At 36.9% G+C, this 22,268-nt stretch overlaps 1 protein-coding gene across 1 annotated transcript in view; it reads left to right on the top strand.

The window, feature by feature from the left end:
• LOC102807627 (uncharacterized) overlaps window positions 1-9,983 on the top strand; it is an 87,369-nt gene extending 77,386 nt beyond the window's left edge. Inside the window, exons 16-20 of the mRNA XM_085501916.1 lie at window positions 1,903-2,004; window positions 3,126-3,170; window positions 3,791-3,907; window positions 4,038-4,106; window positions 7,917-9,983. Of these exons, the coding sequence (XP_085358042.1) occupies window positions 1,903-2,004; window positions 3,126-3,170; window positions 3,791-3,907; window positions 4,038-4,106; window positions 7,917-8,852 (1,269 nt within the window). The 3' untranslated portion in view covers window positions 8,853-9,983. The remainder of the gene's footprint in view (window positions 1-1,902; window positions 2,005-3,125; window positions 3,171-3,790; window positions 3,908-4,037; window positions 4,107-7,916) is intronic.
• The last annotated feature ends 12,285 nt before the right edge of the window (window positions 9,984-22,268 follow it).

Here is a 22,268-nt window from a genome sequence, read left to right as displayed (position 1 = left end):
ATACTACAATTTTTCGTTCTTTTCAGCCAAGTGGAAATTATGTCTTTAAAATAATTAAACCAATTAGGCACCAATGTTTTTGTAAGATATTTCCATCAATCAACGACTTTTGGTTGACTGCTTTACTACTGCTGTTTCAATCCTAACACTTGTTTGTATTCAAAATTAATTATGACAATGCATATTCATATTGAAACAAACTATGATAAAGGAAATAATATTATATAACAAAGGGCAAGGTCGCCAGAATTAAACTATGTTTTGGTTAAGGTAACAATTTAACAGGGTGAAAAATAAGGGAAAGTTGAACGCAGCCTAAAAACACAAAAAATTAATTCAATCGCAATCATCTTGCCTGCACCATCACAAATGTCCTGTGTAATTTGCAGACTGAAAGTGTTTTTAATAAACAGGATACTAACAAAAACACAATACTTTTAGTGATATTGGCTGTCGAGTAACACTTTTGTACAGCATACATTTGTATGCACTACCAAGTTTTCAGATGATGTATAGTTGTTATTGTAGCATGCTTATAGTGACTTTTTAGATTTGAGATTGGCCAAATCACATATTATCAATCTTTAACTTGTTTTTCCCCTGTTGCTAATTTAAATAGATTAGGACTAAATGGGGTGCAGTTAAGCTCAAGTGTTACTGAAATGAATTTGTTTAGGGCATTGCAGAATGTCTGGTTCTGTTAAATTGAAGGTCATAGATAAAATATAGAATACAATTAGGTTTGTATTTGATGTTATTACAAGAGAGTTTGATATCAGCTGGCATATTTCTGTGCTGTACAATAATTCATTCAGTTGTTTATTCGCTCATTATTTTGTTAACTTATTTATGCACTTAATGGACTTGATTGGTGGACTATATCATTGATATTCATTTTATTGCTGAACTATATCACTGATAATAACTATATTGGTGGACTATATCACTGATAATAACTATATTGATGGACTATATCACTGATAATAACTATTTGTTGACTATATCACTGATATTCACTTTATTGCTGAACTATATCACTGATAATAACTATTTGTGGACTATATCACTGATAATAACTATTTGTGGACTATATCACTGATAATAACTATTGGTGGACTATATCACTGATAATAACTATTTGTGGACTATATCACTGATAATAACTATTTGTGAACTATATCACTGATAATAACTATTTGTGGACTATATCACTGATAATAACTATTTGTGAACTATATCACTGATAATAACTATATTGATGGACTATATCACTGATAATAGCTATTTGTGGACTATATCACTGATATTCACTTTATTGCTGAACTATATCACTGATATTCATTTTATTGCTGAACTATATCACTGATAATAACTATATTGGTGGACTATATCACTGATAATAACTATATTGATGGACTATATTACTGATAATAACTATTTGTTGACTATATCACTGATATTCACTTTATTGCTGAACTATATCACTGATAATAACTATTTGTGGACTATATCACTGATAATAACTATTTGTGGACTATATCACTGATAATAACTATTGGTGGACTATATCACTGATAATAACTATTTGTGGACTATATCACTGATAATAACTACATGTATATTGGTGGACTATATCACTGATAATAACTATTTGTGGACTATATCACTGATAATAACTATTTGTGAACTATATCACTGATAATAACTATTTGTGGACTATATCACTGATAATAACTATTGGTGGACTATATCACTGATAATAACTATTGGTGGACTATATCACTGATAATAACTATTTGTGGACTGTATAACTGATATTGACTTTATTGCTGACCTATATCACTGATATAGACTTTATTTCTGGACTATTTCACTGATATTCTTGCTTGTATTTTTCTTCAGGAAAAAATTGAAAAACAGTTGGACAACCTACCATGTGTATTATGTGCAAACGAGAGTCTTTTCACAAATGAGGTTGTTTTGGATATGAGTAATCAAGGGGATGTAAGTTATTGATTTTGTATGTAACAACTATTACTCTAAGTATTGCTCTAAGACATCTGTGGCTTAAACAGTTTTATTGTAACCATAGTTATTAGTTTCTGTATGTTATGTGCAGTGCAATACATGACAAATTGGAATATGGTTATCATTGAGTGGATTAGAGGGTGTGTATCAGTAGTAGGCATGTGGTTATGGAAAAAAATGATTTCTTGCTTCTGCACTCACAGATTTAAAAATTGTTTTGTGTGAGCAACACACATAGTAGGGGACTATGTTCAGTGATTTGTTTTGGTGCCGAGCTACCTTGACCACATCCAGAGCAATACAAAATAATGTAGTTTCAAACTGAATGTTTCCTAAGCTGCTTGGCAAGTATAAATCATACTTCATTCATCTGCACACTTGACTATCTGTACTGTTACTTGTGGCTGTCTATCAAGTTATATGGCCATATATTGATCATAACAACCATGACCAGATCCATAGAAACCATGACCAGATCCATAGCAACCATGACCACATCCATAGCAACCATAACCAGATCCATAGCAACCATGACCAGTTCCATAGCAACCATGACCAGATCCATAGCAACAATGGTCAGATCCATAGCAACCATGACCAGATCCATAGCAACCATGACCAAATCCATAGTAACCATGACCAAATTCATAGCAACCATCATCAGATCCATAGCAACCATCATCAGATCCATAGCAACCATGACCAGATCCATAGTAACAATGACCAGATCCATAGTAACCATGGCCATACACATAGCAACCATGACCATACCAATAGCACCTAATACTAGTATTTGCTTAACATTTTCAATATGGGTGAATGTTGTACATATGAGGACTTTAATGACATTTGCAAGAGCGACTCTCTGGTGCTGTATATGGTACAGATTTATATATACAGTCATATATAGTTTATATTGGAATATTGAGTGGTGTGGGGTGATGTATACATGTATATGATAAATTAGAGTTGAAAAGATGTGTGTATGTGCAGTCTGTATACAACACACTTTTTCAGAAAAAAATACAGAAATTAAAATGTTGCTGCTATTGTAATTTATTTACTGACTTATGGGAATTTTGTTTTATTTATAACAGCCAGAGTATAAGGATATATTGTTTACTTCTGATGTTAAAGCTAAGGTGAGTGATGATTACTAAAGACTATAAGTGTTTCTCTTGGGCTTTAAATTGCCCAAGCAAAGCCCCTTTCTCTGTGCTACCATGTGTGTGTGTGTATATTTGTGTTCATATATGTCGGGGATTACATATATGATTATTGTATTTATGTGATTCAAATTTGTGAATATTAAACATCTGATTTGCATGATATTTAGCAATTTTTAGCTGTTCCACCGAAATTTGAATGAAACATAGTACATGTGTGCTTGTGCAGAATTCACAGACCTGATTACTCACATTCAAAATCCATACAATAAATACCTAATTTACATGATGTAGGTAATTTTAGAATATCTCAATTACCCCTTATGAGATTATAATGAAAGCTTGTACATACAATATATGTGATAAGCCACATATGTATTTAAGGTTTTTTTATTGCATACTAATTACTTAATTTACATAAACTATTTAATTCATTTTAACCATCTGTACAAATTGCATTTCTCAGGTACTTTAAATAACATAACAATCCTACCCATTCAAATATTCATTGAATATCGGTTGGCATACTGAGATTTCCATGGTAACCAGTTTTGACTTCAAGACAATCTGATGGTGACACTTTTTTTCCTTCACAGAAAAGGCATGACAGATTGGTCACTCACAGTAGATTAATGAGATTGACTGAAACCGTTATTAAAGTCTCTAATGCTGTTCAGCAGCAGAATGGGAGAACAATTTTTGAGATAATACAGGTAATTTGACATGGCACAAGTTGTGCATGACATGACTCATTACATGATATGGTGTCGTTAGATAATATGAAACAACTCTCTATCTTTCTGTCCAATTAACTATATACCAAACTTCTGATTTTCATTACAGAAATATGAAAATGAAATTACACTGCAAAAAATGAATTCAACACAAGAAGCATGTCAAACTAAACGAAAGGTAAATTGATAGCATTATACACCAGTGCATTGTGGTATATATAACAGAGCTCTATATCAGGTAAACTAATAGCATTATACACCAGTGCATTGTGGTATATGTTACAGAGCTCTATATCAGGTAAACTAATAGCATTATACACCAGTGCATTGTGGTATATGTAACAGAGCTCTATATCAGGTAAACTAATAGCATTATACACCAGTGCATTGTGGTATATGTAACAAAGCTGTATATCAGGTAAACTAATAGCATTATACACCAGTGCATTGTGGTATATGTAACAGAGCTCTATATCAGGTAAACTAATAGCATTATACATCAGTGCATTGTGGTATATGTTACAGAGCTCTATATCAGGTAAACTAATAGCATTATACACCAGTGCATTGTGGTATATGTAACAGAGCTCTATATCAGGTAAACTAATAGCATTATACACCAGGGCATTGTGGTATATGTAACAAAGCTGTATATCAGGTAAACTAATAGCATTATACACCAGTGCATTGTGGTATATGTAACAGAGCTCTATATCAGGTAAACTAATAGCATTATACACCAGTGCATTGTGGTATATGTAACAAAGCTGTATATCAGGTAAACTAATAGCATTATACACCAGTGCATTGTGGTATATGTAACAGAGCTCTATATCAGGTAAACTAATAGCATTATACACCAGTGCATTGTGGTATATGTAACAAAGCTGTATATCAGGTAAACTAATAGCATTATACACCAGTGCATTGTGGTATATGTAACAGAGCTCTATATCAGGTAAACTAATAGCATTATACACCAATGTAATGTGGTATATGTAACAAAGCTGTATATCAGGTAAACTAATAGCATTATACACCAGTGCATTGTGGTATATGTAACAAAGCTGTATATCAGGTAAACTAATAGCATTATACACCAGTGCATTGTGGTATATGTAACAGAGCTCTATATCAGGTAAACTAATAGCATTATACACCAATGTAATGTGGTATATGTAACAGAGCTCTATATCAGGTAAACTAATAGCATTATACACCAATGTAATGTGGTATATGTAACAAAGCTGTATATCAGGTAAACTAATAGCATTATACACCAGTGCATTGTGGTATATGTAACAGAGCTCTATATCAGGTAAACTAATAGCATTATACACCAGTGCATTGTGGTATATGTAACAAAGCTGTATATCAGGTAAACTAATAGCATTATACACCAGTGCATTGTGGTATATGTAACAAAGCTGTATATCAGGTAAACTAATAGCATTATACACCAGTGCATTGTGGTATATGTAACAAAGCTGTATATCAGGTAAACTAATAGCATTATACACCAGTGCATTGTGGTATATGTAACAAAGCTGTATATCAGGTAAACTAATAGCATTATACACCAGTGCATTGTGGTATATGTAACAAAGCTGTATATCAGGTAAACTAATAGCATTATACACCAGTGCATTGTGGTATATGTTACAGAGCTCTATATCAGGTAAACTAATAGCATTATACACCAGTGCATTGTGGTATATGTAACAAAGCTGTATATCAGGTAAACTAATAGCATTATACACCAGTGCATTGTGGTATATGTAACAAAGCTGTATATCAGGTAAACTAATAGCATTATACACCAGTGCATTGTGGTATATGTAACAAAGCTGTATATCAGGTAAACTAATAGCATTATACACCAGTGCATTGTGGTATATGTAACAAAGCTGTATATCAGGTAAACTAATAGCATTATACACCAGTGCATTGTGGTATATGTAACAGAGCTCTATATCAGGTAAACTAATAGCATTATACACCAGTGCATTGTGGTATATGTAACAAAGCTGTATATCAGGTAAACTAATAGCACTATACACCAGTGCATTGTGGTATATGTAACAAAGCTGTATATCAGGTAAACTAATAGCATTATACACCAGTGCATTGTGGTATATGTAACAAAGCTGTATATCAGGTAAACTAATAGCATTATACACCAGTGCATTGTGGTATATGTAACAGAGCTCTATATCAGGTAAACTAATAGCATTATACACCAGTGCATTGTGGTATATGTAACAGAGCTCTATATCAGGTAAACTAATAGCATTATACACCAGTGCATTGTGGTATATGTAACAAAGCTGTATATCAGGTAAATTGATATCATTATACACCAATGTATTGTGCAGTGTTCTCCACGAGGGGTTTTAGCAGGGCGCAGCACCCTGCATAGAAAGTCGTGTGCCCTGCATAGGTAGTCGTGCGCCCTGCATCGGTCAACAAGCGCCCTGCATTCACATTTCCCGTCCCGATCAAATACATTGTATTGTTAGTTGAGTACAGTATTCAGTGTTCTCCACGAGGAGTTTAAGAGGGGCGAAGCACCCCTCTTTAATTTATTTGCGCCCCTCTTCAATTTGTAGCGCCCATCTATTTATCTTCAGCACCCTCCTTTGTTTTCGGTGACAGGCTGTTTCACAGTCCCGGAAGATGTCCCAACGACATTATTGAGAGACCTCTTATTAATTGACAGGCGATAAAACAAATAACTAAGAGACAGATAGTGGCATAGGTGACAACTAGGACAATGGATTTGATGTCTGGGGAAAAACTGGCTGAATAAATAAACAAAAAACAATGAATGGATGCGTGAAGTGATTGTCACAAGCAATGCGTTAATCACGCAATGGGACAGTCAAAACAAGTTTTCTCATCATTCCTGAATTAGCTAAGATACTTAAGAACCGGAGAACCAGCAACAACTTATTGGTCGAATTGCTTGTTACTTGCCTTTTATTGGCAAAAAGTAAAAAGAATCATCAAATAAATCACCAAAACAAAACGTACGGTAAACACTGAAACAACATGGATGTCACAGTATCTGGTTTGACCTTTGTTCTCAATACCCACAATGCAATCAACATGATGATTAATTTATTTACAGTCATTGGATTCGATTTTTTCTTTTTTTCTTTTAAATGGTAATTTTGTTATGTGAAAATATTTTTCTTCTTATTACTTGGGGTTTTCAACTATTACAATATCTCAGTGCATTTATAAAACCTATGGAAATGTTTGAAAGAAATTTAAAAGAAATAAATGAAAGGCTAGAATTTCACAACTTGTTCCATTACACTTTTACAAAGAATAAAATTGATATTCTTCATTTGTCAAAGTTTATATTTTTTTACACATCAAGTGGTTTAACGTATTCATCAAAATAATTCAAGAACATTAATATAGTACTTGTACACAGTATTTAATTGATGTAAATATAAAAGTGCTAAGAATTTCCTTTGAAATGTTTGATTAGTATGCTAATTATATGCAAATTAAATATGCTAATTATATGCAAATTAGCACCCCTCTTTAAATTTTATTTGTGGAGAACACCGATTGTGGTATATGTAACAGAATAGAATTGATGCTTGATATGAATGACCTTTGCATACACATCTATCAGATTTGTCCATTGCTATTGAACCAAAAATAAAGGCTTTTAAAATACTGTTTATTTATCGCATTTGCACTGTAAATCTTTGTCCTAATTTTGTTCAAATGATATATATATTTCTAGTTGTTCACCTTACAGTATATATAGATCCCACATTAAATATATACCACATTGGATAAATCATGGGGGATGTGTAATGCAATTACCAATTTTTTGATTGGTTTGACAGTGTACTTACTAAAATGTCTTTATCAATTGTGTATTTGCTGTTCTTCTGACCATAATACCATCACACATGAACCTGTTGCTGTTACCAATATGTAACACTACTTTACTGTTTGTTTTCAGAATCCCTCGAGTGAGACACATTCAGTGTGTATGCTTTTACAGGAAATAGTGCTTGCTCTTCGACCATTAAAAAAATTGCAATGTGTGAAAGCCTTGATATATCCAAGTGGGGTGTATCCAGTGGTGAATGATGACAAGGAGATGGAAATCATAGATACAGAGACAACTTGTTCTACTTCACCATTGGTTGGTGCTGGTGAACAGGTGGAGGATTTGGTGCAACTTCTTCAGAGAAAGAGAAAGGAACTAGAAAATTGCCAATCTCTTTCAGTATCGTCTAGTAATAAGAAGCAAGTAGCAATAAAGATATCAACACCAGGCACAGAGATAAGAGGCTCTAGTCCTGTGGCGGTTATTCCTTATAAAGAAGTGGAGGATTGGATGCAACGTCTGGAGAGGAAGAAGGAAGAACTAGAAAATGATCAGTATGTTTCTGTGAAACATAATAGTGAGGAAATAGAAGTAGGAAAAACTGACAATCCAGAGACTTTTCCTCAAATAAGGGATGTTGCCATGAAAGATAATGTCAAGGTAATTAGCAATGTGGACAGTATTGGAAGTGGATTTAAAACTGCCACCAACACAATGACTGATGGTAATGTCCAGAATAAAAGCAAGAGATGTCTAGAGAAAAACACTGAAACAACTGGAAATGTTGATGGTAATGTTCTGAATGTTGTAGAAACCATACCCACACCATTAAACCTGAAAGCCAGTGAAGACCAGTATGCCATTATAAAAGAAGACCAACCCCATGCTCAGACATCCTGTGTGGTGAGTGTTGATGATGTTCTGCCTGATGAAAACAATGTTACCATGCCAACATCTGAGTGTGACAGTGCATTATATAATATTGACAATATTGAGGAATGGATTGTAACAGATCAGTGTGTTGAATCAGATGATGAAGGTGATTTGTCATCTTGCAGCCAGTAACCAATATTGCTAGTCTGACAGGAAGTCAGTGTCTCACCATGAAACCAATCTGACTGCGAGTCTAGCAGTGGTACACAGTATCATCAGTTTGACAGAAATTCACATAGTTGTTCCAATCAATCCATACATTTATTATGCAAGATTGTAAACAGGATTGCACAGAGTGTGTTAGCATTCAGAACTGTGATGACCACACTGTACCTAAGTCTGATAATATCACCTGGAAATCACTTGGAGTTTGTCACAAAGAAAAAGATGGTTCCTAGGATGATGCCAAGGAAACTAGCAATGCTGACAGTTTGAGCAATGCAATAAAAATGACACCATGGCAGTGACTGATGTTAATGTCCAGAAGATAAGCAAGAACTGTTTTGAAAGAGACATTAGTGTGCCAATGGCAACTGCCTACAATCCTGATTGCAATGTCCTGAATGTTGTAGAATTCTTCTACACCATTGAACCTAAAAGCCAGTGCAGACAAGCAAGCAAAACAAAACCAATCCCAGGCACAAACAACCTGTGTGATGAGTGGCGAATGTGCTCTGGCAGGTGGTGACAATAGTACCATGACAAATGTGATAGTGCTTTAGACATTACTGACAGTTTGGATTGGATTGTGACAGATCAATGTGTTGAACCAATGATGATGGCGATGAGTCTCATGTGGTTAGTAACTAACACCACCAGTCTGATAGCAAGACAATTAGGGGTTCACAATGTTATCAGTCTGACAGTAAGTCACGCATTGGTTCACAGCACCATCAGTCTGGTCGGTCTAGTCTTGTAAACTACACATTAAGTACACATCAATTTACCCAATTATGACTAAAAATGAGAGCTTGTACCAACACTTTCAATTGGTATTTTGGATCACTGACCATTGATATGTTTCATTGTATCAATTGCGGTTAAACTTAAATATACTTCCTATATACTTTATACATTACATTGAACATTATCTCAGTTATATATGTGTTTTTAAAACCTCAAAGACACTACCTCATTTGCATTTGTTTTAATGGATATTAGACATCAATATTGTCTGACTGCATATTATATATTTTTTTTTTCACTTTTTTTAATAAAATCACATGTAACAATTGTAAAATAAATTGAACTTATTGAGTACTATTCTTCGTTGTGATACAAAAAGTTAAACTTCTGTATTCTTACTTACTGAAGTTATCCCCACTCACGTGCATTACAGAAAACAGACTAATGTGCCATGTCCATTGTCCATGTCCATTAGTGGGCCATTGGTCAGCAGTTCTTGCCAATGAACAGGTTGATGTCAATCATTTATTGACAACATTATCGGTTTTCAAAGCAACTTTCTCTACAGACAACTTTATTGCCTTCCTAAGCAAGTTTCCCAACTTTGCAGACAACTGGCTTTATAACCAACTTTGCAGACAACTGCCGTTATAACCAACTTTGTAGACAACTGGCTTTATAACCAACTTTGCAGACAACTGCCTTTATAACCAACTTTGCAGACAACTGCCTTTATAACCAACTTTGCAGACAACTACCTTAATAACCAACTTTGCAGACGACTGCCTTTATAACTAACTTTGCAGACAACTGCCTAAATAACCAACTTTGCAGACAACTGCCATTATAACCAACTTTGTAGACAATCACCTTTATAACCAACTTTGCAGACAACTGCTTTTATAACCAACTTTGTAGACAATCACCTTTATAACAAACTTTGCAGACATCTGCTTTTATCAGCAACTTTGTAGACAATCACCTTTATAACCAACTTTGCAGACAACTGGCTTCATAACCAATTTTGCAGACAACTGCCTTAATAGCCAACTTTGCAGACAACTGCCTAAATAACCAACTTTGCAGAAAACTGCCTAAATAACCAACTTTGTAGACAACTGCCATTATAACCAACTTTGCAGACAACTGCCGTTATAACCAACTTTGCAGACAACTGGCTTTATAACCAACTTTGCAGACAATTGCTTTTATAACCAACTTTGCAGACAACTGCCTTTATAACCAACTTTGCAGACAACTGTCTTAATAACCAACTTTGCAGACAACTACCCTTATAACCAACTTCGTAGACAATCACCTTTATAACCAACTTTGCAGACAACTGCCTTTATAACCAACTTTGCAGACAACTGTTTTAATAACCAACTTTACAGACAACTACCCTTATATCCAACTTTGTAGACAATCACCTTTATAACAAACTTTGCAGACAACTGCCTTTATCAGCAACCTTTATAACCAACTTTGCAGACAACTGCCTTAATAGCCAACTTTGCAGACAACTGCCTTTATAACCAACTTTGTAGACAACTGCCATTATAACCATTATAACCAACTTTGCAGACAACTGCCGTTATAACCAACTTTGCAGACAACTGGCTTTATAACCGACTTTGCAGACAGTTGCTTTTATAACCAACTTTGCAGACAACTGCCTTTATAACCAACTTTGCAGACAACTGTCTTAATAACCAACTTTGCAGACAACTACCCTTATAACCAACTTTGTAGACAATCACCTTTATAACCAACTTTGCAGACAATTGCCTTTATAACCAACTTTGCAGACAACTGTCTTAATAACCAACTTTGCAGACAACTACCCTTATAACCAACTTTGTAGACAATCACCTTTATAACAAACTTTGCAGACAACTGCCTTTATCAGCAACTTTGTAGACAATCGCCTTTATAACCAACTTTGCAGACAACTGGCTTCATAACCAATTTTGCAGACAACTGCCTTAATAGCCAACTTTGCAGACAACTACATTTATAACCAAATTTGCAGACAACTGCCTTTATAACCAACTTTTCAGACAACTGCCTAAATAACCAACTTTGTAGACAACTGCCATTATAACCATTATAACAAACATAGCAGACAATTGCCTTTATAACCAACTTTGCAGACAACTGCCTTTATAACCAACTTTGCGGACGACTGCCTTTATAACCAACTTTGCAGACAACTGCCGAAATAACCAACTTTGTAGAAAATCACCTTTATAACCAACTTTGCAGACAACTGCCTTAATAACCAACTTTGCAGACAACTACCTTTATAACCAACTTTGTAGAAAATCACCTTTATAACCAACTTTGCAGACAACTGCCTTTATATAACCAACTTGGCAGACAACTGCCTTAATAACCAACTTTGCAGACAACTGCCTTTATAACCAACTTTGCAGACAACTGCCTAAATAACCAACTTTGTAGACAACTGCCATTATAACCATTATAACCAACTTTGTAGACAATTGCCTTTATAACCAACTTTGCAGACAACTGCCTTTATAACAAACTTTGCAGACAATCGCCTTTATAACAAACTTTGCAGACAACTGCCTTTATAACCAACTTTGTAGACAACTGCCTTTATAACCAGCTTTGCAGACAACTGCCTTTATAACCAACTTTGCAGACAACTGCTTTTATAACCAACTTTGCAGACAACTACCTTAATAACCAACTTTGCAGACGACTGCCTTTATAACTAACTTTGCAGACAACTGCCTAAATAACCAACTTTGTAGACAACTGCCATTATAACCATTATAACCAACTTTGCATACAATTGCCTTTATTACCAACTTTGCAGACAACTGCCTTTATAACAAACTTTGCAGACAACTGCCTAAATAACCAACTTTGTAGACAACTGCCATTATAACCAACTTTGCAGACAACTGCCGTTATAACCAACTTTGCAGACAACTGGCTTTATAACCAACTTTGCAGACAATTGCTTTTATAACCAACTTTGCAGACAACTGCCTTTATAACCAACTTTGCAGACAACTGTCTTAATAACCAACTTTGCAGACAACTACCCTTATAACCAACTTCGTAGACAATCACCTTTATAACCAACTTTGCAGACAACTGCCTTTATAACCAACTTTGCAGACAACTGTCTTAATAACCAACTTTGCAGACAACTACCCTTATATCCAACTTTGTAGACAATCACCTTTATAACAAACTTTGCAGACAACTGCCTTTATCAGCAACCTTTATAACCAACTTTGCAGACAACTGCCTTAATAGCCAACTTTGCAGACAACTGCCTTTATAACCAACTTTGTAGACAACTGCCATTATAACCATTATAACCAACTTTGCAGACAACTGCCGTTATAACCAACTTTGCAGACAACTGGCTTTATAACCGACTTTGCAGACAGTTGCTTTTATAACCAACTTTGCAGACAACTGCCTTTATAACCAACTTTGCAGACAACTGTCTTAATAACCAACTTTGCAGACAACTACCCTTATAACCAACTTTGTAGACAATCACCTTTATAACCAACTTTGCAGACAACTGCCTTTATAACCAACTTTGCAGACAACTGTCTTAATAACCAACTTTGCAGACAACTACCCTTATAACCAACTTTGTAGACAATCACCTTTATAACAAACTTTGCAGACAACTGCCTTTATCAGCAACTTTGTAGACAATCGCCTTTATAACCAACTTTGCAGACAACTGGCTTCATAACCAATTTTGCAGACAACTGCCTTAATAGCCAACTTTGCAGACAACTACATTTATAACCAAATTTGCAGACAACTGCCTTTATAACCAACTTTTCAGACAACTGCCTAAATAACCAACTTTGTAGACAACTGCCATTATAACCATTATAACAAACATAGCAGACAATTGCCTTTATAACCAACTTTGCAGACAACTGCCTTTATAACCAACTTTGCGGACGACTGCCTTTATAACCAACTTTGCAGACAACTGCCGAAATAACCAACTTTGTAGAAAATCACCTTTATAACCAACTTTGCAGACAACTGCCTTAATAACCAACTTTGCAGACAACTACCTTTATAACCAACTTTGTAGAAAATCACCTTTATAACCAACTTTGCAGACAACTGCCTTTATATAACCAACTTGGCAGACAACTGCCTTAATAACCAACTTTGCAGACAACTGCCTTTATAACCAACTTTGCAGACAACTGCCTAAATAACCAACTTTGTAGACAACTGCCATTATAACCATTATAACCAACTTTGTAGACAATTGCCTTTATAACCAACTTTGCAGACAACTGCCTTTATAACAAACTTTGCAGACAATCGCCTTTATAACAAACTTTGCAGACAACTGCCTTTATAACCAACTTTGTAGACAACTGCCTTTATAACCAGCTTTGCAGACAACTGCCTTTATAACCAACTTTGCAGACAACTGCTTTTATAACCAACTTTGCAGACAACTACCTTAATAACCAACTTTGCAGACGACTGCCTTTATAACTAACTTTGCAGACAACTGCCTAAATAACCAACTTTGTAGACAACTGCCATTATAACCATTATAACCAACTTTGCAGACAATTGCCTTTATAACCAACTTTGCAGACAACTGCCTTTATAACAAACTTTGCAGACAATCGCCTTTATAACAAACTTTGCAGACAACTGCTTTTATAACCAGCTTTGCAGACAACTGCCTTTATAATCAACTTTGCAGACAACTGCCTTTATACCCAACTTTGCAGACAACTGGCTTTATAATAAACTTTGCAGACAACTGGCTTCATAACAAACTTTGCAAACAACTGCCTTTATATCCAACTTTGCAGACAACTGGCTTTATAATAAACTTTGCAGACAACTGGTTTCATAACAAACTTTGCAGACAACTACCTTTATAATCAACTGTGCAGACAACTGTCTTTATAACCCACTTTGCAGACAACTGCCTTTACAACAAATTTTGCAGACAACTGCCTTTACAATAAACTTTGCAGACAACTGCCTTTATAACCAACTTTGCAGACAACTGCCTTCATAACCAACTTTGCTGACAACTGCCATTATAACCAACTTTGCAGACAACTGCCGTTATAACCAACTTTGCAGACAACTGCCATTACAACCAACTTTGCAGACAACTGCCATTATAACCAACTTTGCAGACAACTGCCGTTGTAACCAACTTTGCAGACAACTGCCATTATAACCAACTTTGCAGACAACTGCCATTATAACCAACTTTGCAGACAACTGCCATTATAACCAACTTTGCAGACAACTGGCGTTGTAACCAACTTTGCAGACAACTGCCATTATAACCAACTTTGCAGACAACTGCCATTATAACCAACTTTGCAGACAACTGCCGTTATAACCAACTTTGCAGACAACTGCCATTATAACCAACTTTGCAGACAACTGCCATTATAACCAACTTTGCAGACAACTGCCGTTATAACCAACTTTGCAGACAACTGCCATTATAACCAACTTTGCAGACAACTGCCGTTATAACCAACTTTGCAGACAACTGCCATTATAACCAACTTTGCAGACAACTGCCGTTATACCCAACTTTGCAGACAACTGCCATTATAACCAACTTTGCAGACAACTGCCGTTATAACCAACTTTGCAGACAACTGCCATTATAACCAACTTTGCAGACAACTGCCATTATAACCAACTTTGCAGACAACTGCCGTTATAACCAACTTTGCAGACAACTGCCATTATAACCAACTTTGCAGACAACTGCCATTATAACCAACTTTGCAGACAACTGCCATTGTAACTAACTTTGCAGACAACTGCCGTTGTAACCAACTTTGCAGACAACTGCCATTATAACCAACTTTGCAGACAACTGCCATTATAACCAACTTTGCAGACAACTGTCGTTATAACCAACTTTGCAGACAACTGCCATTATAACCAACTTTGCAGACAACTGCCATTATAACCAACTTTGCAGACAACTGCCATTATAACCAACTTTGCAGACAACTGCCATTATAACCAACTTTGCAGACAACTGCCATTATAACCAACTTTGCAGACAACTGCCATTGTAACCAACTTTGCAGACAACTGCCGTTGTAACCAACTTTGCAGACAACTGCCATTATAACCAACTTTGCAGACAACTGCCATTATAACCAACTTTGCAGACAACTGCCGTTATAACCAACTTTGCAGACAACTGCCGTTATAACCAACTTTGCAGACAACTGCCATTATAACCAACTTTGCAGACAACTGCCATTATAACCAACTTTGCAGACAACTGCCGTTATAACCAACTTTGCAGACAACTGCCCTTATAACCAACTTTGCAGACAACTGCCATTATAACCAACTTTGCAGACAACTGCCATTATAACCAACTTTGCAGACAACTGCCGTTATAACCAACTTTGCAGACAACTGCCATTATAACCAACTTTGCAGACAACTGCCGTTATACCCAACTTTGTAGACAACTGCCATTATAACCAACTTTGCAGACAACTGCCGTTATAACCAACTTTGCAGACAACTGCCATTATAACCAACTTTGCAGACAACTGCCATTATAACCAACTTTGCAGACAACTGCCGTTATAACCAACTTTGCAGACAACTGCCATTATAACCAACTTTGCAGACAACTGCCATTATAACCAACTTTGCAGACAACTGCCATTGTAACCAACTTTGCAGACAACTGCCGTTGTAACCAACTTTGCAGACACTGCCATTATAACCAACTTTGCAGACAACTGCCATTATAACCAACTTTGCAGACAACTGCCGTTATAACCAACTTTGCAGACAACTGCCATTATAACCAACTTTGCAGACAACTGCCATTATAACCAACTTTGCAGACAACTGCCGTTATAACCAACTTTGCAGACAACTGCCATTATAACCAACTTTGCAGACAACTGCCGTTATAACCAACTTTGCAGACAACTGCCATTATAAACAACTTTGCAGACAACTGCCGTTATACCCAACTTTGCAGACAACTGCCGTTATAACCAATTTTGCAGACACTGCCTTTATAACCAACTTTGCAGACAACTGCCATTATAACCAACTTTGCAGACAACTGCCATTGTAACCAACTTTGCAGACAACTGCCGTTGTAACCAACTTTGCAGACAACTGCCATTATAACCAACTTTGCAGACAACTGCCATTATAACCAACTTTGCAGACAACTGTCGTTATAACCAACTTTGCAGACAACTGCCATTATAACCAACTTTGCAGACAACTGCCATTATAACCAACTTTGCAGACAACTGCCATTATAACCAACTTTGCAGACAACTGCCATTATAACCAACTTTGCAGACAACTGCCATTATAACCAACTTTGCAGACAACTGCCATTGTAACCAACTTTGCAGACAACTGCCGTTGTAACCAACTTTGCAGACAACTGCCATTATAACCAACTTTGCAGACAACTGCCATTATAACCAACTTTGCAGACAACTGCCGTTATAACCAACTTTGCAGACAACTGCCGTTATAACCAACTTTGCAGACAACTGCCATTATAACAAACTTTGCAGACAACTGCCATTATAACCAACTTTGCAGACAACTGCCGTTATAACCAACTTTGCAGACAACTGCCATTATAACCAACTTTGCAGACAACTGCCATTATAACCAACTTTGCAGACAACTGCCATTATAACCAACTTTGCAGACAACTGCCGTTATAACCAACTTTGCAGACAACTGCCATTATAACCAACTTTGCAGACAACTGCCGTTATACCCAACTTTGTAGACAACTGCCATTATAACCAACTTTGCAGACAACTGCCGTTATAACCAACTTTGCAGACAACTGCCATTATAACCAACTTTGCAGACAACTGCCGTTGTAACCAACTTTGCAGACAACTGCCATTATAACCAACTTTGCAGACAACTGCCATTATAACCAACTTTGCAGACAACTGCCGTTATAACCAACTTTGCAGACAACTGCCGTTATAACCAACTTTGCAGACAACTGCCATTATAACCAACTTTGCAGACAACTGCCATTATAACCAACTTTGCAGACAACTGCCGTTATAACCAACTTTGCAGACAACTGCCATTATAACCAACTTTGCAGACAACTGCCATTATAACCAACTTTGCAGACAACTGCCATTATAATCAACTTTGCAGACAACTGCCGTTATAACCAACTTTGCAGACAACTGCCATTATAACCAACTTTGCAGACAACTGCCGTTATACCCAACTTTGTAGACAACTGCCATTATAACCAACTTTGCAGACAACTGCCGTTATAACCAACTTTGCAGACAACTGCCATTATAACCAACTTTGCAGACAACTGCCATTATAACCAACTTTGCAGACAACTGCCGTTATAACCAACTTTGCAGACAACTGCCATTATAACCAACTTTGCAGACAACTGCCATTATAACCAACTTTGCAGACAACTGCCATTGTAACCAACTTTGCAGACAACTGCCGTTGTAACCAACTTTGCAGACACTGCCATTATAACCAACTTTGCAGACAACTGCCATTATAACCAACTTTGCAGACAACTGCCGTTATAACCAACTTTGCAGACAACTGCCATTATAACCAACTTTGCAGACAACTGCCATTATAACCAACTTTGCAGACAACTGCCGTTATAACCAACTTTGCAGACAACTGCCATTATAACCAACTTTGCAGACAACTGCCGTTATAACCAACTTTGCAGACAACTGCCATTATAAACAACTTTGCAGACAACTGCCGTTATACCCAACTTTGCAGACAACTGCCGTTATAACCAATTTTGCAGACACTGCCTTTATAACCAACTTTGCAGACAACTGCCATTATAACCAACTTTGCAGACAACTGCCATTGTAACCAACTTTGCAGACAACTGCCGTTGTAACCAACTTTGCAGACAACTGCCATTATAACCAACTTTGCAGACAACTGCCATTATAACCAACTTTGCAGACAACTGTCGTTATAACCAACTTTGCAGACAACTGCCATTATAACCAACTTTGCAGACAACTGCCATTATAACCAACTTTGCAGACAACTGCCATTATAACCAACTTTGCAGACAACTGCCATTATAACCAACTTTGCAGACAACTGCCATTATAACCAACTTTGCAGACAACTGCCATTGTAACCAACTTTGCAGACAACTGCCGTTGTAACCAACTTTGCAGACAACTGCCATTATAACCAACTTTGCAGACAACTGCCATTATAACCAACTTTGCAGACAACTGCCGTTATAACCAACTTTGCAGACAACTGCCGTTATAACCAACTTTGCAGACAACTGCCATTATAACAAACTTTGCAGACAACTGCCATTATAACCAACTTTGCAGACAACTGCCGTTATAACCAACTTTGCAGACAACTGCCATTATAACCAACTTTGCAGACAACTGCCATTATAACCAACTTTGCAGACAACTGCCATTATAACCAACTTTGCAGACAACTGCCGTTATAACCAACTTTGCAGACAACTGCCATTATAACCAACTTTGCTGACAACTGCCGTTATACCCAACTTTGTAGACAACTGCCATTATAACCAACTTTGCAGACAACTGCCGTTATAACCAACTTTGCAGACAACTGCCATTATAACCAACTTTGCAGACAACTGCCATTATAACCAACTTTGCAGACAACTGCCATTATAACCAACTTTGCAGACAACTGCCATTATAACCAACTTTGCAGACAACTGCCATTATAACCAACTTTGCAGACAACTGCCATTATAACCAACTTTGCAGACAACTGCCGTTGTAACCAACTTTGCAGACAACTGCCATTATAACCAACTTTGCAGACAACTGCCATTATAACCAACTTTGCAGACAACTGCCGTTATAACCAACTTTGCAGACAACTGCCATTATAACCAACTTTGCAGACAACTGCCATTATAACCAACTTTGCAGACAACTGCCGTTATACCCAACTTTGCAGACAACTGCCATTATAACCAACTTTGCAGACAACTGCCGTTATACCCAACTTTGCAGACAACTGCCATTATAACCAACTTTGCAGACAACTGCCGTTATAACCAACTTTGCAGACAACTGCCATTATAACCAACTTTGCAGACAACTGCCGTTATACCCAACTTTGCAGACAACTGCCATTATAACCAACTTTGCAGACAACTGCCGTTATACCCAACTTTGCAGACAACTGCCATTATAACCAACTTTGCAGACAACTGCCGTTATAACCAACTTTGCAGACAACTGCCATTATAACCAACTTTGCAGACAACTGCCATTATAACCAACTTTGCAGACAACTGCCGTTATAACCAACTTTACAGACAACTGCCATTATAACCAACTTTGCAGACAACTGCCATTATAACCAACTTTGCAGACAACTGCCATTGTAACCAACTTTGCAGACAACTGCCGTTGTAACCAACTTTGCAGACAACTGCCATTATAACCAACTTTGCAGACAACTGCCATTATAACCAACTTTGCAGACAACTGTCGTTATAACCAACTTTGCAGACAACTGCCATTATAACCAACTTTGCAGACAACTGCCATTATAACCAACTTTGCAGACAACTGCCATTATAACCAACTTTGCAGACAACTGCCATTATAACCAACTTTGCAGACAACTGCCATTATAACCAACTTTGCAGACAACTGCCATTGTAACCAACTTTGCAGACAACTGCCGTTGTAACCAACTTTGCAGACAACTGCCATTATAACCAACTTTGCAGACAACTGCCATTATAACCAACTTTGCAGACAACTGCCGTTATAACCAACTTTGCAGACAACTGCCGTTATAACCAACTTTGCAGACAACTGCCATTATAACCAACTTTGCAGACAACTGCCATTATAACCAACTTTGCAGACAACTGCCGTTATAACCAACTTTGCAGACAACTGCCATTATAACCAACTTTGCAGACAACTGCCATTATAACCAACTTTGCAGACAACTGCCATTATAACCAACTTTGCAGACAACTGCCGTTATAACCAACTTTGCAGACAACTGCCATTATAACCAACTTTGCAGACAACTGCCGTTATACCCAACTTTGTAGACAACTGCCATTATAACCAACTTTGCAGACAACTGCCGTTATAACCAACTTTGCAGACAACTGCCATTATAACCAACTTTGCAGACAACTGCCATTATAACCAACTTTGCAGACAACTGCCGTTATAACCAACTTTGCAGACAACTGCCATTATAACCAACTTTGCAGACAACTGCCATTATAACCAACTTTGCAGACAACTGCCATTGTAACCAACTTTGCAGACAACTGCCGTTGTAACCAACTTTGCAGACAACTGCCATTATAACCAACTTTGCAGACAACTGCCATTATAACCAACTTTGCAGACAACTGCCGTTATAACCAACTTTGCAGACAACTGCCATTATAACCAACTTTGCAGACAACTGCCATTATAACCAACTTTGCAGACAACTGCCGTTATACCCAACTTTGCAGACAACTGCCATTATAACCAACTTTGCAGACAACTGCCGTTATAACCAACTTTGCAGACAACTGCCATTATAAACAACTTTGCAGACAACTGCCGTTATACCCAACTTTGCAGACAACTGCCGTTATAACCAATTTTGCAGACACTGCCTTTATAACCAACTTTGCAGACAACTGCCGTTGTAATCAACTTTGCAGACAACTGCCTTAATAACCAACTTTGCAGACAACTACCCTTATATATCCAACTTTGTAGACAATCACCTTTATAACCAACTTTTCAGACAACTGGCTTTATAACCAATTTTGAAGACAACTGCCTTAATACCCAACTTTGCTCACAACTACCTTTATAACCAACATTGCAGACAACTGCCTTTATAACCAACTTTGCAGACAACTGCTTTTATAACCAACTTTGCAGACAACTACCTTAATAACCAACTTTGCAGACGACTGCCTTTATAACCAACTTTGCAGACAACTGCCTAAATAACCAACTTTGTAGACAACTGCCATTATAACCATTATAACCAACTTTGCAGACAATTGCCTTTATAACCAACTTTGCAGACAACTGCCATTATAACCAACTTTCCAGACAACTGCCATTATAACCAACTTTGCAGACAACTGCCATTATAACCAACTTTGCGGACAACTGCCATTATAACCAACTTTGCAGACAACTGCCGTTGTAACCAACTTTGCAGACAACTGCCATTATAACCAACTTTGCAGACAACTGCCATTATAACCAACTTTGCAGACAACTGCCGTTATAACCAACTTTGCAGACAACTGCCGTTATAACCAACTTTGCAGACAACTGCCATTATAACCAACTTTGCAGACAACTGCCATTATAACCAACTTTGCAGACAACTGCCGTTATAACCAACTTTGCAGACAACTGCCATTATAACCAACTTTGCAGACAACTGCCATTATAACCAACTCTGCAGACAACTGCCATTATAACCAACTTTGCAGACAACTGCCGTTGTAACCAACTTTGCAGACAACTGCCGTTGTAGCCAACTTTGCAGACAACTGCCATTATAACCAACTTT

Source organism: Saccoglossus kowalevskii, chromosome 7 (genome assembly GCF_978046115.1).
Source record: "Saccoglossus kowalevskii chromosome 7, keSacKowa6.1, whole genome shotgun sequence".
Taxonomy (NCBI): domain Eukaryota; kingdom Metazoa; phylum Hemichordata; class Enteropneusta; family Harrimaniidae; genus Saccoglossus; species Saccoglossus kowalevskii.
Note: the sequence above shows the minus strand (reverse complement) of the source record. Positions and strands in the feature narration are given on the sequence as shown.